This window comes from Lathamus discolor, chromosome 4 (genome assembly GCF_037157495.1).
Source record: "Lathamus discolor isolate bLatDis1 chromosome 4, bLatDis1.hap1, whole genome shotgun sequence".
Taxonomy (NCBI): Eukaryota; Metazoa; Chordata; class Aves; order Psittaciformes; family Psittacidae; genus Lathamus; species Lathamus discolor.
In genome coordinates, this window is record NC_088887.1 from 21,994,107 (window position 1) to 22,009,143 (window position 15,037).

Here is a 15,037-nt window from a genome sequence, read left to right on the forward strand (position 1 = left end):
ATCTTGCAAAACAATGCTAAACCCCAAAGGACTGAGCAAAACCTGTAGATGTTTGCAACAACTTGCAAGAGGCTGCTTGCTACAATCATAGTTCTGCTACATAACCGTGATAATGTACAAAGACTTCTCTAAACAAAGAACATCCATCTTGCTTCTCTGGGAAATGAGTCAGGACTGATAAGGAGGAATATCTGTCTCCAACCCTTGGACAGCAGCCTAGAAGAAAATGAGCAATAATTAGGTGGGGGAGTGGGGGGCAGCCTGACCACCAACTCAAGAAACCCACTGACTCAAGAGAAAGGCAGAGCCTGCATGCCTGATCAGCATAGGAAGTGAGAGGGATACCAGTATGGGGTAGAATACTAATTAATGAACAAATTGTATAACTCTCAACCAGTGAACGCCGATTTCTTTGTCAAAATGTATAAATAGCTTAAAGTTACAGTCATGATTGATTTGTGCTTGATTTGTGGAGACTTCCACAGAGGACTCTGCGCAGAATAAATGTCTCCTTTCCTAACTAGACTCTGCGTCTTTGTTCATAAAGCCCCAAATGGGCAACAGAGCCAGCCTCCGCCTGTGATGTGCGGGGAGTGAGCAGAGCCTCTGGGACATTCCAGGCCCTTGCAGAGGGCTCCTCACCACCACAGGAGTTCTGCCATGTCTCAACTGAAGGTGGGCACTGCATCTACCCCGGGGCACAGCTGCCACTCCTTGGCACCACAGGGCTCTTCTCAGCCCTTCTTTGCTGAACATGCAGGAATCCAGTTAAAATGGGGGAGAATCCATATTATACAGACCAGGTGAAGTGACTTGCCCTGGCACAGAGTGTGAGTGAGCTACAGAGCTGGGCCAATCCTAGTTGCTAGGCTTCCTAGCCCCCGAAATGCCATTAAAAGTAATACAGATAGAGGCTGTGTGGGTTTTCCCCCACACACACCTGAAACAAGACACTGGTGAGCACAGTATGAAGGGTGAATGATTAAATGCCGTGCTTGTGTATCCCTAATTCCCATGTTCCCTACAGCTTGATTCCTTCTGCACACAGAGGAGGACTGCTCTGATTTGAGCTTTGCTGTGTTCTGATTGCTTTGTGGTTTGGAAGAGGTGGAGTGTTTCAGAATATGGGCATCACATCCCCATGGCTGCCACTTTACCTTGCCCGGGTGCTGTGGCAGGTCCAACAGAAGGAGCTGGACCATGTCAGTTGTACCCCTATGCCAAGAGCAGTTCTCATAGAGCTAGGCTGCCCTTTCAGTGATGCAGAAAAGCAACCCAGGTAGTAAATATGTGTAGTTCTCAACCAGTTCAACCAGTGCTTTTTGACAGGGTTTTAGGCTTGCCATGCCATCACATTTTAACATTTTTAAAAGACCATCTTTGAACAGGATCCAGGGAGCTACCTGACCATCACGGAAGATTCCATGCACACATGTGCACCTATCTGAGATGGCACAAGGCTTGTGTCTGTGTCGGTGCTGGGTGATGCTTGCTGAACCTTTGGGCATGGCCAAGGAGAACGGCCAGGCACCATCCAGAGCTTCATATCTCCCAGAGACCGCTCCTACCCTCTCTCAGCAGCAAGAGCCTTCCATAGCACACGAATGCGCTGACTGGCTCAGCTCGGAGTCCCCGGGGTTGCGGCTGGAGGTACCAGCGCCCGCCGGCCAAGTACACGTTTTGTTCCAGCCACGGTGCTGCAGCCCGGTTCCAGAGGCTCAGGTGAGCTCGCCGGCTCTTCGCGCCCAGCTGCCGGGCAGCCGAGGCCGAAGACGCCCGGGAAGAGGGACGCAGCTCCCGCCCCAGCTCCCGCCCTGCAGCACTACGGCTCCTGGAGCGCAGAGCCCCGCCGCCACTAAGCCGAGCCGCGGACAGCTCCCGCAAACCCCCACTGCGGCCGCACCGCTCCCGGATGCATGGGCAGGGCGCCCCGGAAGCGGAAGCTGCTGGAGGCGGTGCCTTTGGTGTTAGGAGAGTACGGGTTACAGTGGAGAGGTGGGGACGGGTGGGATAGGTTCCGCTGCCTCTTCCGGTCTCGCTTTCTCCTTGGCGGGGCGCTCCCCTCGTCTCCGCCATGCATCCCGTTTTCCAGAGCAGCCGGCGTGACTTCACCTTCGGGCCGTGGAAGCTGAGCGCCGCCCGGACGCACATCATGAAGTCGGCGCAGGCCGAGAGGTGAGGCGGCTTGGGGTCGGCCGCGGAGGACGGGACGGGTCGGGTCGGGTCGGGTCGGGACGGGGCCTCCGCGGCTCGCTGCGCTCTGCAGCTTGTACTGGGGCTCGGGAGGAGCCTCCGCTGTGCTGGGACCTCGGCCTCCGACAGTGAGGGGTCTGGGGCGCCTTGTCATCTTGTACAAGAAATAACGTTCTTTAGGCCGGGAGACGCTGCTCAGTTCTGCAGCACGGGCGGGGTGGTGGTTGTTAATTCGCTTCTTGTGCGGGTAATCTTGATGCTTTGGCTTGAGAAACTGAGGAGATTTGGGTTGCAGATGGTCTCCAGAATTCTGCTTTCAATGATCGCTTAATGGTTTTGGAGACCTGGCCTGCTAATTAGAAGCCTATTTTTCCTTAATTACTTTTTAATGGTGATTCAGGTTCTTTGACATGTAGTCCACAGACTCATATGCCATTTTGTGGTAATGGCTATTCGAAGATAGTGGTTCTCATTAAAAATGTATTATTTGCATTTTCCTTGTAGTAGTAATTTCCACTGCTGTCAAGCTGCTGGAGAAAATGTTCCTTTGTCAGCAGCAAGTGCTTGGGTAAGGCTTGCTAATGGGGCACCGAGCAGTTCAGCTATTTGGTGCCATAGGTGACCTCAGTGGCAGCTGAATTGGCAGATACTTCATGGTTTCAATTTTTGGAATACGTACATGGAAATCTCATTGGTCTTGTTCAGTGTATCTTAATACGTGTTGGTTTTAACTTTGTAAGGCTGATTTGTTTGGTAAAGTCCCATGTCTTGAAACAGTTTCTGTTGTTGGTTGTTTTAACCGGGTATCTGCCTTAAAATAGGTAAACCCTATGTTCCTTCATCCGTCTTTGTTTTAAGCTTTGAACTTAGGATAATCATCTCAAACTGCTTCTGACTAATGGTCCTTTAATTTTTGCAGTTACAGGTAAGAAAACTTGAATCCTGTGATTTTTAGTAAATTTTTCTGTAATGAGGATTCAACACCCAGCTAAGCTGTACCCATGTCCTGCTGGGGGAGAGAAGTTTTTATTAGATTATCCAATTTTTATGGTATCTTTGTGAACACTTATTTTGTAGGATGCTACCTTTTAAAAATGAGGGTCTTTATTAAGATCAGGAGGATGTTAACTCTTCTTTGCCTGTGAACAAGAGAGAGCCTCGAACTGCCATTCTTGAAGCCAAATTGCCTACCGTACTCGTCTGATCTATTCAGTTTCTTTAACTTTACCTATTTTAAAATGCACAGTCACCTCTGTAATTTTCAGAAATTACCTTTGTCTGTTTAGATGTTTTTGAAGACCAGTGGGTTTGGGGTTTTTTTGCAGAACATGTTGAAAAAGGCTGAAAGGTAAAGTTGCAAAAGGCACAACACAGCATGAAAGAACAGAGAACTTTGCAGAGTAGGGAAGTCCGAAAGTAGCTGTTTAGGTCTTGGTACATAGCATGAGATCTCCAAAACAAATTCTCTGCTTAAAATCTGAAGAGTCTAGAAGTATGCAGTTGTAGTGCTTTTAGTCAGTGTCCTTTTACAATGTATTTCTCTTTGCATTTTGCATTTTTTTTCATTCTTTGGGGAACATGTATCTGTAAGGGTTTTATTTCTGACAAACATATCACAAAAATCCGTGGCAACCTCTGTGGAAAGGTGAAGGATTAAATGTGCCATATAAAAGAACTCCTTTCTGGGCTGGAGTTGGTCTCCTCTGTGGAAAGGTGAAGGATTAAATGTGCCATATAAAAGAACTCCTTTCTGGGCTGGAGTTGGTCTCCTCTGTGGAAAGGTGAAGGATTAAATGTGCCATATAAAAGAACTCCTTTCTGGGCTGGAGTTGGTCTTGGCAGGTCAAGGCGCCTACACTTGTTGGGACAGAAAACTTCATAACATTATTCTGCCTTCTTTGAGAAAGACATAGGATCTATGAATTTGCTATTTTGGTTTGGTTGGTTAGCATAATGCTCTTTTGTAGGCAGAGTTACAGAAATAACCACTTTTGTTCAGGAAGGCCTTACTATCAATGCGAAAATTGCTGTTGGGACACTAGTGGTTTTTTTTCTTGCTTCCTTATAATTAGTGTATTTCCTGGAATTCTCTCCTCTCCAGATGTCACATATTTCTTTTTGATCTTGACAAGTAGGTAGTGGGAGGGAGGAAAAGAAGTATATGAACCTTTTTGGTAAGTAAGGTCAGTATGTATACAAAGTAGTGGTGTATGTGTACATGTGCATTTATAGTGTATGTATATATGTACACATGTATAAATAAGCATAAAGACTGAGGTAAAAGAGAATGTGAAATAGGGTGCTTTGAGATTTCCTGCAGGGATAATGCTTACTTGGTTCATGCAGTCCTGTGTTCAGTTGGGTCTGTGGCTATGGCTGTGGCTTTTGTGCCTGAGGTTACAAATACTGGTGTGTATTCTCTGCCAGCTTGGGAAGGTAGTAGAGCTCAGTAGCCTCTTCTGAACTTCCCACATACTTTTCGAAGGTTGTTTTCAGCCCCTTTATGTAGGCTTCTAAAGTTAGAGGTGTGAAAGACTGTGTAGTGAATTTAAACTTGTTGACAATGAGTGCTCATTCCTAGAAGTTCATTTGGGGTATTTGCTGAAGTAGTTAATGGACTATCCAGAGATTTCCTACAACAGGCTGAAAGCAGCTACTTCATGGTTATCAGATTTATTTTTTTTTTTATTTCTTGTGTGTGAGACTTCTGTATGAGCCTGATGGAGAAGGGATGTTTCAGGAATACTTTTGTGGTGGAAAAGTGATGTTGGATCGATGACTGTGATTCATGTCAAATTATTAAACTGGGAAAACAACAAAGTTTTAAAGAACACATTGATGATGTGAGTTCTAAATGATCATGGTATTGAGGTTTTCCCTGGAAGTGTTTTGTTCAAGGTGAGATTGGACAGGGTTTTGAGCAACCTGGTCTAGTGAAAGGTGTCCCTCCCCATGGCAGAGGGGTTGGAACTAGATGAACTTTAAGGTCCCTTCCAAACCAAACCATTCTTTGACTCTAAAGAATACTTATTCCAAACCAAGGACTGCTGTCACTGAGCTGTAGCTGACTTACCTCTCTTTATGGGACTTTTATTTTTCTCTGCAGACTAGCTGATGAATTACACATGCCCTCCCTGCCAGAGATGATGTTTGGAGACAATATCCTAAGGATACAGCACGATCATGGTTTTGGAATTGAGTTCAATGCAACAGATGCTTTAAAATGTGTCAATAATTGTCAAGGTATGATCAAAGTGGCTTGTGCAGAGGAGTGGCAAGAGAGCAGGTACAGTATTTTATCACCAGTGGGCAAGTACCGGTGTGTTGCATGTGAAACTGTCATAAAGTGTTCAGAAGAACAGACTGAACTCTTGAAGACCATGTTGCATTTGGTTATACCATAGATACAGTGTGTGATCACACGAATCACTTGGCTTTTCTTTGCCATGATCATCCTATCTGTTAAATGGGGTCAATTCTATTTTTCAGTTGAATCTTGGCTTTCTTAAAATAAACTACAAGTTTATTTTAATACTGTTTCTATTTATTCAAATTCTTGGGGCCTCAAGCATTACAAGATTGTACTGTGTGGCATTTCAAAATGCAGAATGCTGTGTGTGTTCAAAATCTTAGCCTTAGGAGTATAGCAGAACAGTCACTATGTATGAGAACTAATTGCACTGCTTAGTATTTACCAAATGAGTTGCAGAGCACCTAGAAATAAAGCACAGAGAGAAGTGAAAGGTGTCGTGAAAACTAAGGCAAATAGCAGTGTTAATGATTGCTGTGTGTTACCAGCAGATTGCTTTCTGCCTACTTAAAGGAAAAATGATCTTGAAATACAACTCTTTCAACAACACTGAATGACTCCCAGGACTGAGGTAGTGTTGTAACATAGGAATTCTGGTAATAGTTTTCTAATCTTGTACAGAAACAAGATGTTGTGGAAGAAGCAATACTGTACAATTAAGTCTTGACATTGTCACTGCAGCACAAACAATGCTGCTGTTTTTCTTCTTGAAGAGTGTGGGAATTGTAGTACATATTCTTTGTGAGGTGGTAATTTTTTAGGAATTATTACAAAGAATGTTGTTTTGCACTTCTTAAGGAGTGAGCCTGAGCACACTAAGGAAGTTGTCAAGCCATATGATTGGACTTACACAACAGACTACAAAGGAACACTGCTGGGAGATACTGCAACATTAAAGGTAACCATTTTCTCCTCGTTAAATGCTGATTGCAGATTGTTTCCCTCAAACACAAAACACTTTTTTTTACACTTTCATTTACCTTTCAGTAGGCATCTGTAAAATCTTTCAAGTTTTGTAGTTTCTGACTTTAAAGTATAGTTTGGGCTTTTTGTGTCTCAGCATGTTATTCTTATCAAATCATTGGTTGGTTTGTTGTTTGTTTTTTTTTTTAAGCAATTTAGGATCATATAAAAGGGTGCCGTTGTGTCCCTTAGTGAGAACTTACTCAGAGTAAAAATCTTCATAGCTGAAAATCTTGCTGGATGCCCCTCTGAAGCCCTGGGGTCCTCACACACAATGGAACTATTAACTGTAATTCTCTACTACCTTTACTCTCTGGCTGCCTGTTTGTCTAAGCAGATATGTAGATCTGGCTGCTTTCTTCAATGGCTTTATATTTTTTTCTGCAACAGCAAAAACATACTTAAACATATAGGCCCTCCCTTGTCTTTAAAATTAAGACTGAAGTTCCCAGTTTCTCTTTACTGTATACAGATTGCATGCTACTAAGCATGTGCTCTGTATGAAGAGTCACAGATTACTTGACTTATTCTGAAATTAAAAGTGCAGCATAGAAATAAATGATGTCTTGTTGGCCTGTAGTCTTTAGGCAGTGGAAGCATATGAGTGTATATGGAGATCATGAGATGGAAAATGTAGGTACTTGATTTCCATGGAGAGGCTTTATTAGAATCCTGTTCAGGGTTTGTAGTGGGCTAGAGATAGTAAATGAATGGAATCTTGTTTATAACCCAAAACTTCAAATCTTCAAATGTTTTGCAATACAGAAATTGAGTAGAATTGTTTGCAGCTGAAACCCCACTGAGCCTGTACCCAGAGGAAAGTTTATTCAGAATTTTCCACTCTTGGTGTTGCTCTGATGGGTATTTCCTCTTGGTAACTTTGGGTTTAGTTTTAACTTCTTCTCTTAGAAATCTTGCATGTTTTAAGCTTAGTGCTCTAAAAGCTTTTTCCTTTCTAAAACCAGTAACTGTGGGATTTATAGAATAGGACAAACTTTATGTAGCTTGGCAACAAATTAACATGCTACCTGTTGTTAATCTTTTTCTTTAGGTTGTTCCTACAACAGAACACATAAATACAGAGAAATTGAAAGCCCGGGAACAAATTATGTTTTTTGAAGAAGTACTTCTCTTTGAAGATGAACTTCATGATCATGGAGTGTCAAGTTTGAGTGTAAAAATAGTGAGTAGCAAGAGTTATGTTGAGACACTTGGGGACTCAGTTGGTTAACATATGCAATTCAGCCTTTTTTTTTTTTTTTTTTATTATTTAATGCTTTTCCTTATGGGATTTAAAGTTTAAAATGCAAAGTCTTTTATCCACAATCTTAGAAATATCATCTTACTGGAAATTATGTTGTCTTGACATCTCTCTGTTGGTTGCTTCAGGGAGCAATCTTTTGCCTCTTTTGAGGCAGTCTGCCTTGCTGTCCAGCGACAGCTGTAGCATATCAACAGCCCAAATTTTGACTTTACTACTGAAAGCTCCTCATACTATTTTTCACTGTGAATATCTGAAGTAGCTGAGTGCATATTTAAGTAGAACTTTGTGAAATGCTGAATGAAACATCTTTTTTTTTTTTCTTTTTTGCAGAGAGTTATGCCTTCCAGCTTTTTTGTCCTGTTGCGGTTTTTCTTGCGAGTTGATGGGGTACTTATCAGGATGAATGATACAAGGCTTTATCATGAGGTAAACTCTTCTTCTCCATCATGAATGTTTTACAGATGCTCCTTTGTCATGTTACTTCCAGAGAAGACTTGCTGATATTCCTGTTATTTAATACTAATGTTTGGAGTATAGAGGTTACCTGAACTGAGCTTTCAAGTATATTTATTATTGTGGTGGTGCTGAAATAGCAGCCAAGTGCTGAATGCCATGGGAGCTGGCTAGGTATTGTAAGAACAGAGTCGGCTACCCCTCGTGTGCAGTTATCATTTAAATATATTTTGCAGACACAGATTAGAGAAGAAGTACAAGAGGGAAAACAGGCAACAGTAAATGGTGTAGTACTGTTCTTATCGTTGTCTCAAAGTGCAGGTTTTTTGGCTTGTCTAACATGACTACAAGTTTTAACTTTAACTGTCCATACTATATTTGAGTTTTAGTTTCTCATACGTAATACAGAGCATAACAGTTGTGGTTTGCTTATTCTCTCTAGCTGTATTTTTACTAATGTAGGAGTTCTAGCTGAGTAAAGATTAACAAGCATATATAGTCACAACATTTTTTTTCCTGAATGCATGCAGAAGGGTGATTTTGGGGAAAGAAAACACTGCTAAATATCTTTCTCTGTCTTCATGAGTTTGAATGTCCATTTCTGCTCCCAGGTGACAATCTGTGGTCAACCAAATTCAAAAGCTTACAAAATTCAATGCATTTAAAATGCTCTTTTTGCACTGATGGGTGGTAATTCTGTAATTTTGCCTTTTTTTTTTTCTTAGGCTGACAAGGCGTACATGTTGCGAGAATATACCTCCAGAGAAAGCAAAATATCAAGTTTAAAGGTACTGCATTTTTTAAAGTGGTATTTGGTTGTTTTGTTTTGTGTTGGTTTTTGTTTATTCTTCACTTTTTAAATTGTTTTTACAGTCAGCATAGAAAATACTGTGTAAGTCAACTGATTTCTAGTTTTGGAATTGATAGAGAAAACCCCTTTCTGCTTACACAACACTTATTTTGGTGATTTCAGGGCAGATGTGCATTTGTAAATGCTCAGATCACAAGACAAGATACAGGAGTGAGTTATCTTTTCTACTTTTGAATTAAAGTATTTGTTTTATTTTATTCTTTCATAGACCTGTTCAGCCACAAAATTGGGTAGTCCATGTCCCATAATGCTAAATATCAGGGCTGGTTGTATGCTTGCAAGTAGTGTTAGGGGTTAAGATCTATTTGGTAATACACATTCAGTTTTTCTCAAACTGAATAGCCCACCTTAAAACTCCAGTAATGGCTCAGAATAATTTGTGGCACATTCGGAGTTGCAGCTGTTGATTTATATTCCTGACCCAAGACTTGATCTTGAGTATCCTTGTTACTTTCCTTCTCCCTTTTTATGGTGTTTTTCCTTTACCTGTAAAAAAAAAAAAACAAAAAAAAAAACTAATGTGTTACTAACCTTCTGAGGGAATGTTTTTGCCAAATGGCTTTCTTTGTGGGGAAGGTGGCACTTTATCATTTCTTAACACGTGATCCCTATAAACAGGACTATATTCAGACATGATCTTTTTGATAGTTGTGTAGGGTTTGATATATAAATCAGTGATGTAGGTTTTACTTCACCTCATATTTAAAAAATATCATCTGGGCTGTTAAATGATTTTCCCTGCCTGTTGTATTAGAGAGGAAATGCATCCAGCTTTCCAGTTCCCTAGATCAGCTTGCATAGGTAAAGTAAGACAGATTCCTGCTTCACTTAGGTTTGTAACAATTAAAATGGCAGTATGATTCCTTGCATGTTAGGAGTAGCCAAAATACAGGCTGCATTTGGGTAGCTCTGAATACACTTCTTAAAGTATGTTGTGAGAAAGTTTGGTTGGTTTTTTTGGGTTGGGTTTTGGTTTTTGGGGTTTTTTTCCATCAAATGTCTTGCATCTGGTGAAGTTGTCAACAGGAATTTCCAGAGAAAGATATTGATCAATTTAGTGAAACCCCCTAATTTCTTCAAATGAAATTAAAATTCAGTGAGTTTTAGTATTTCATATAAATGTCTGACTTCATAAAATACAGTGCATGTTGAGGGGTATCAATTATCAGTAGCTAAATCTGAGCAACTCCAGGTAATATATCGCAATGACTAGAAGACATTAAACATAGGATCCCTTGTGGCCATCCTAGTCTCATCTAGAACTAGAACCTCAAAAAGACTCTTTGTTACATGCAAATAATAAATTTATTAAAAAAAAAAAAAAACAAACATTGCAGCTGTTCATTAGTGTCTCTTGTGCTCTTATGATCTGCTGCTTAAAAACATTTAATACCTTTCCTTAGGATACTGACCTACACAAGGAGTAAAAGACTGTATGTATGTTTGAAGTCATAAAGTAAATTTTAATAATTATACTTGACTTCAGATGATTAAAACAGGTAGATTATAGATTGTCTGTAGAGTTTGGGTCTGGAATACCTTTAATTTTTTTTGTTCCCTCCCTTTCCTTTCACTCACTTGTTTCATATAAAATTTTTGCTTCTTAGCATGTGCCACCTTCCCTGTTCACGGAACCTAATGAGATCTCTCAGTATCTACCTATAAAGGAGACAATCTGTGAAAAACTAGAATTCCCAGAGAAGATGGAGCCTAAACCAGAAGCATCACTGGAAACCACGTGTGTTAAGTCTAAATAAATGTGACTTTATATGGACTTGAAATAAACTGGAGGTAACATGATCATGTAACCATTGCCATGGGGGGCAGTTTCACTACTAGTGGAATAAAGAATTCGGCTAATTTTCTGTAGCCCTGAGAGAAAACATTTCAAGCAGGTTTTGCTAATGGTGTTTTTTGTTTGTTTGTTGTTGGGTTTTTTTAACCTGTATCTGGAGTTAATGGTAGACTGGTGGTGAGTTATCGTTTTCAGCAGTATTGGAGAAAGACTCACAATTTAAGAGTTGAGTTCTGTTTAACTCACTGGGTGGTAGGCAGGATTACTGTCTGGACCCTCCACCACAAACACTTCTATGAAGATTTTATTATTGCTTCTTCAGATACTGAGACTACCGGAGTCTTAAAATTGGCATTTTATTTTTATTGAGAAACCATCCACAAGGAAAGAAAAAAATCATCCCGATTTTATTTTGAGCTGTCAGTTCTAAATTACACATTTCACTTGACTTCCCCTACTGTAAGCTGATAACCTACTAAGTTACATTTAGGCGTCTTTGATCCAGACTTAAAAATATTAATTTCATCTGAGGATAGGCTTAATGATGGGAAAAAGAAATAACTGCATTGTCTGACGCTATATAAATGTAAAATTACCTTATTTGTGAGGCATTAACTCCAGAGCAGGAGAAAGCTGGAGGTTAACAGACACACACTGCAAAGTCTCTTCAGAAATGCTGTTTATTCTAGTATTCCCTAGAATACTCTCTAGGCAGTTCTGGAGACTATTATTTGGGGCCTGTATGCTGCTACAGTCATGTCCTACATTGGAAATGCATTTTACTGTATTGACCTTCTGTTGGACATACTGCATGGTGCCCATGCATGATAGTTATCCTGCCCTGACAGTCAAATTGCTAAATTGCAGAGTGGCCTAAGGCTTGGGAAAACAGAGGCGTTTAGTCCCTAGTCCCTAAGGGATGCTGGTATTTGCAGATTGAGAAATGAGATCCTACATAGTCTTGAAAGGGTGCCAGTGTGTATTCCAGATACATAATTTTGGTTTATTTTTAAAATTCTTTAATTCCTGATACTAATAAGACTGTTCTGTGTATAGTCATGGGTTTTAACACTTCGTAGATTAAACTTTAAATATTTGTATTGCTTTTGGAAATCCTCAATTATGTTAATAGTTTGGCCTAAGAATGGAGGAGCTAGAGACTTGTCTAGGTTTACTGCTCACACTCAGTGAAGTGAAGAAGGAAATGCCTATAGCAAAAAGCAGGCCTTGTGGTTGATGGCACATAAGAATGTGTGTAAGTTCTCATGGCTTCAGTTTTCTTCACTTCATGGCTTAATAGAAAAAGTCCAGCTCAAAAGCTGGTATTCAAGTAGGTCTTTGGAGAAATGGCTTCCACTTAGAAAAGACCCTGAATATTTAGGAAAAAGTCTGCTGCCATCTCAGTGACTGTTTTCTTAATAAAAACAAACAAAACACTTTGTTTCACTTTTATTTCAGGCAGCCAGGTCCAATGAACTGATCAGCAGGGTGAAAGGCAGGAACTGAAGCCAGTTCTTCCTGTGTCATGGATTTACTCAGACCACAGAGAACTCACTTCTCTGTGCCTTAGTTCCATGTATGTAAAAATAAGAATTAGTAAATGCATATCTTAATGAGGGTCTGTCAGGATTATTTTGTAAAAAGTTATTGATTAGATTTATTTTTTTTTCCTCAATACACCTTCAGCTTTATCTTTGGAATCCTTTGGAAAGGACTATTGCAAAAAGTCTTGTGATCTGTAAGATAAAATGAGTAAAAAGAACTGAAATTGAACAGTCTCTGAAAGAAATTATTATCAGATAGCTATGATGTGGGGTTTTCCAATAGGTGAATTTACAGCCACTTTGAAATAAAAGTGAGGTCCTCTGTTCCCCATTAGAGTCCTAAATTCTGTTGGCTTTTTTCATGTTCCGGCATTTGTTTCCTAAAGATTGTAGTGTCAGGATGAAGAAGGGGCTGCAAATGAATGCAGCATGGAAGTGATCAAAAATCATTTTGATCTGCTCCAGTGATAAAGGGATATGGGGAAAGAGTGAAAAGTAAGGGCACAACAAATGGGGGTGAAGAGATACTTTGCTTTTAGAGGTAAATTATGGCACTTATTTTACTCTAAGCACATACCTTAAGGGCTTATAAAAACACACTTTAAAGATGGTAGCGACTGAGAGCTTATATAGTGCTAGCATGAAGGCAACTGTATCTGCATTCATTAATCAGAGCTGTGATTTGGGTTTGGTCAGTGATGCTAGCATTAATTTCCTTTGGGCTGAAGTGTATGTTGTGGGGGAACCCAGAGCATCGACACCTAGTGATGAAAAGGGTGCTCTGCATGTTTAGCTTACATGCTGTATTTCACCTTGTCCATATTGCATACTGAGTTGTGACCTCTCGATACAGTTGTCTTGAGTGGACTTGAATCCTGGCTCTATAGTTACGTGATATCCATCTACTTTGGGTGCTGTGCATTTAAGTGGAACACACATGTTGGGGAACTCATAATGTTTAGGAAGTTACAATTACTACAGAGTAAAACCTGGAACACTTTGTAACTCTCTCATACCACAGAGATTACCAAAAAGCAGCAGTATAAACTGGTGTACCACAAACTCTGGTAAAAATTTTACACAGAAAAGTACCACTTTAGATACATAATTTTGGGGGAGGGAGTGGGGTGATTCTCTAGCTATTTTATGGCAAGTTTAATGTGGAGGTTTATATTCTTTCTTGTATGTTGCTAAATAAAATGTACCAATCATTTTACAGTTCTGTTTTTGTCTGAGCAAAATAAACTGAAGTAACTACTCCTGATGCTGAATTTTGCATGCTAGTAAGGTGTTGCATCCATGTGCCTTTGCCTGTCATCAAGCCACTCCAGCTAGTTAGGAAAATAAAGTGAGGCTTTTTCAGAACAGGGGAAAAATCACAATAGTGGGAGCAAAATTAAATAGATATTAATATTTCTGTGAGCTTCGCTATTTGCAAATAATTGGCAAAATGGGTGGGAGGAGATACAACTAGAAAAGTAGAACTGGCAGAGGGTGTTGACTTGTGTTCTGAAGTCTGGAAAACATTAGGACAGTTTAGATGTCAGCTGTTGTATGCTTCTGTTGTCCCAAAATCATGTTCTTCACCTGGTGTGCAGGGAGACAATTAACACAGAATTGAGGTATTACATGTTCCAGTGTAAGCTGCTGTAGGTGACCTTGCCTTGGCACCGGGTTTGGACTAAGTGATCTCCAGAGGTCCCTTCCAACCCTAGTGATTCTGTGGTTTCATGTCTGCACAGAGATGGGTGCTAGGCAGTAACTGCACAAAGCCAGCACACCCTCAGTCCGCTTTTATACATTTCAAACCGTGATTGTCAGTATTTTCCACATAGGTAACAGTCTGTATCTTCTAGGTTCTCTGTCTCGGTTTAAAGACATGGTATATATTAATTCATTACACACAAAGTCCACGTGTGATTTTTAGTATTCAAATTAACCAAGTTCCTTTAGGAACACAGGTAGCTTCTGCTTTGCTAGGCTTTTCAAAATAACTTCTGCCTTCCTAACCTTTCCAAAGTTAGCTGTTACACTTCTGATGATGCAGCTGGTTCATCTATCAGCCGCCCAGCTCTCCTCAAGGTCTGTGAGCTTGCAGGGAAGCACAGGTTTTCCCTGCTGCCTGCAATTCCAAACTCAAGATTTCCAAGCTTTCACATATACAGTCCTTTATGAAATCTGAACTTCCTCATTGCCAGGTAACACTTGGAAGAGTAAGAAAGCCCTGGCTCCTGGGGAAGTGGGGTGCATACTGTCTCTTAAAAACCCAGACCAAGCATATGAGTTAGTATGAAGATAATCCCTCTCCAACAAGTGAACCTGGCCATGGGTGCTGGGCTGCTCTTTCTCAATCTCGCTTGCAGTCCGCGCACCTGCTCCACGAGAGCCGTCATAGGGCGGCTGCCGTGTCCGGAGAGCACAAGACCAGCAGCGCCATTTCCACTACCACCCTCCTCAGCGTCTCTCGCCCGACCCCCGTGATGGCGCGGCGCCGTCCCCCCAGCAGGCCCCTCTGCGCCTCATTAGCACTTCTCCCCTCGTAACGCCCCGGGGGCGACCGGGATCTGCCCCTCACCACCAGGTGCGCTCCCGCCTCCCCCGCCCCACGGACTACATCCCCCGGTACCCTCCGCGCCGGCGCCGC

The 15,037-nt window shown here is 41.2% G+C and overlaps 1 protein-coding gene across 3 annotated transcripts in view; it reads left to right on the forward strand.

Annotated features, from left to right (window-relative positions):
- TIPRL (TOR signaling pathway regulator) overlaps positions 1–13,650 on the forward strand; it is a 19,038-nt gene extending 5,388 nt beyond the window's left edge. Inside the window, exons 1-8 of one of the 3 annotated variants that reach the window (XM_065676632.1) lie at positions 1,960–2,175; positions 5,300–5,479; positions 6,302–6,401; positions 7,518–7,649; positions 8,061–8,156; positions 8,909–8,971; positions 9,157–9,204; positions 10,662–13,650. In XM_065676632.1, the coding sequence (XP_065532704.1) occupies positions 2,075–2,175; positions 5,300–5,479; positions 6,302–6,401; positions 7,518–7,649; positions 8,061–8,156; positions 8,909–8,971; positions 9,157–9,204; positions 10,662–10,811 (870 nt within the window). In that variant the 5' untranslated portion in view covers positions 1,960–2,074 and the 3' untranslated portion in view covers positions 10,812–13,650. Of the gene's footprint in view, positions 1–1,959; positions 2,176–5,299; positions 5,480–6,301; positions 6,402–7,517; positions 7,650–8,060; positions 8,157–8,908; positions 8,972–9,156; positions 9,205–10,661 lie in introns of those variants that run through there. The other 2 variants (XM_065676634.1, XM_065676633.1) reach the window with 2 other exon arrangements.
- The last annotated feature ends 1,387 nt before the right edge of the window (positions 13,651–15,037 follow it).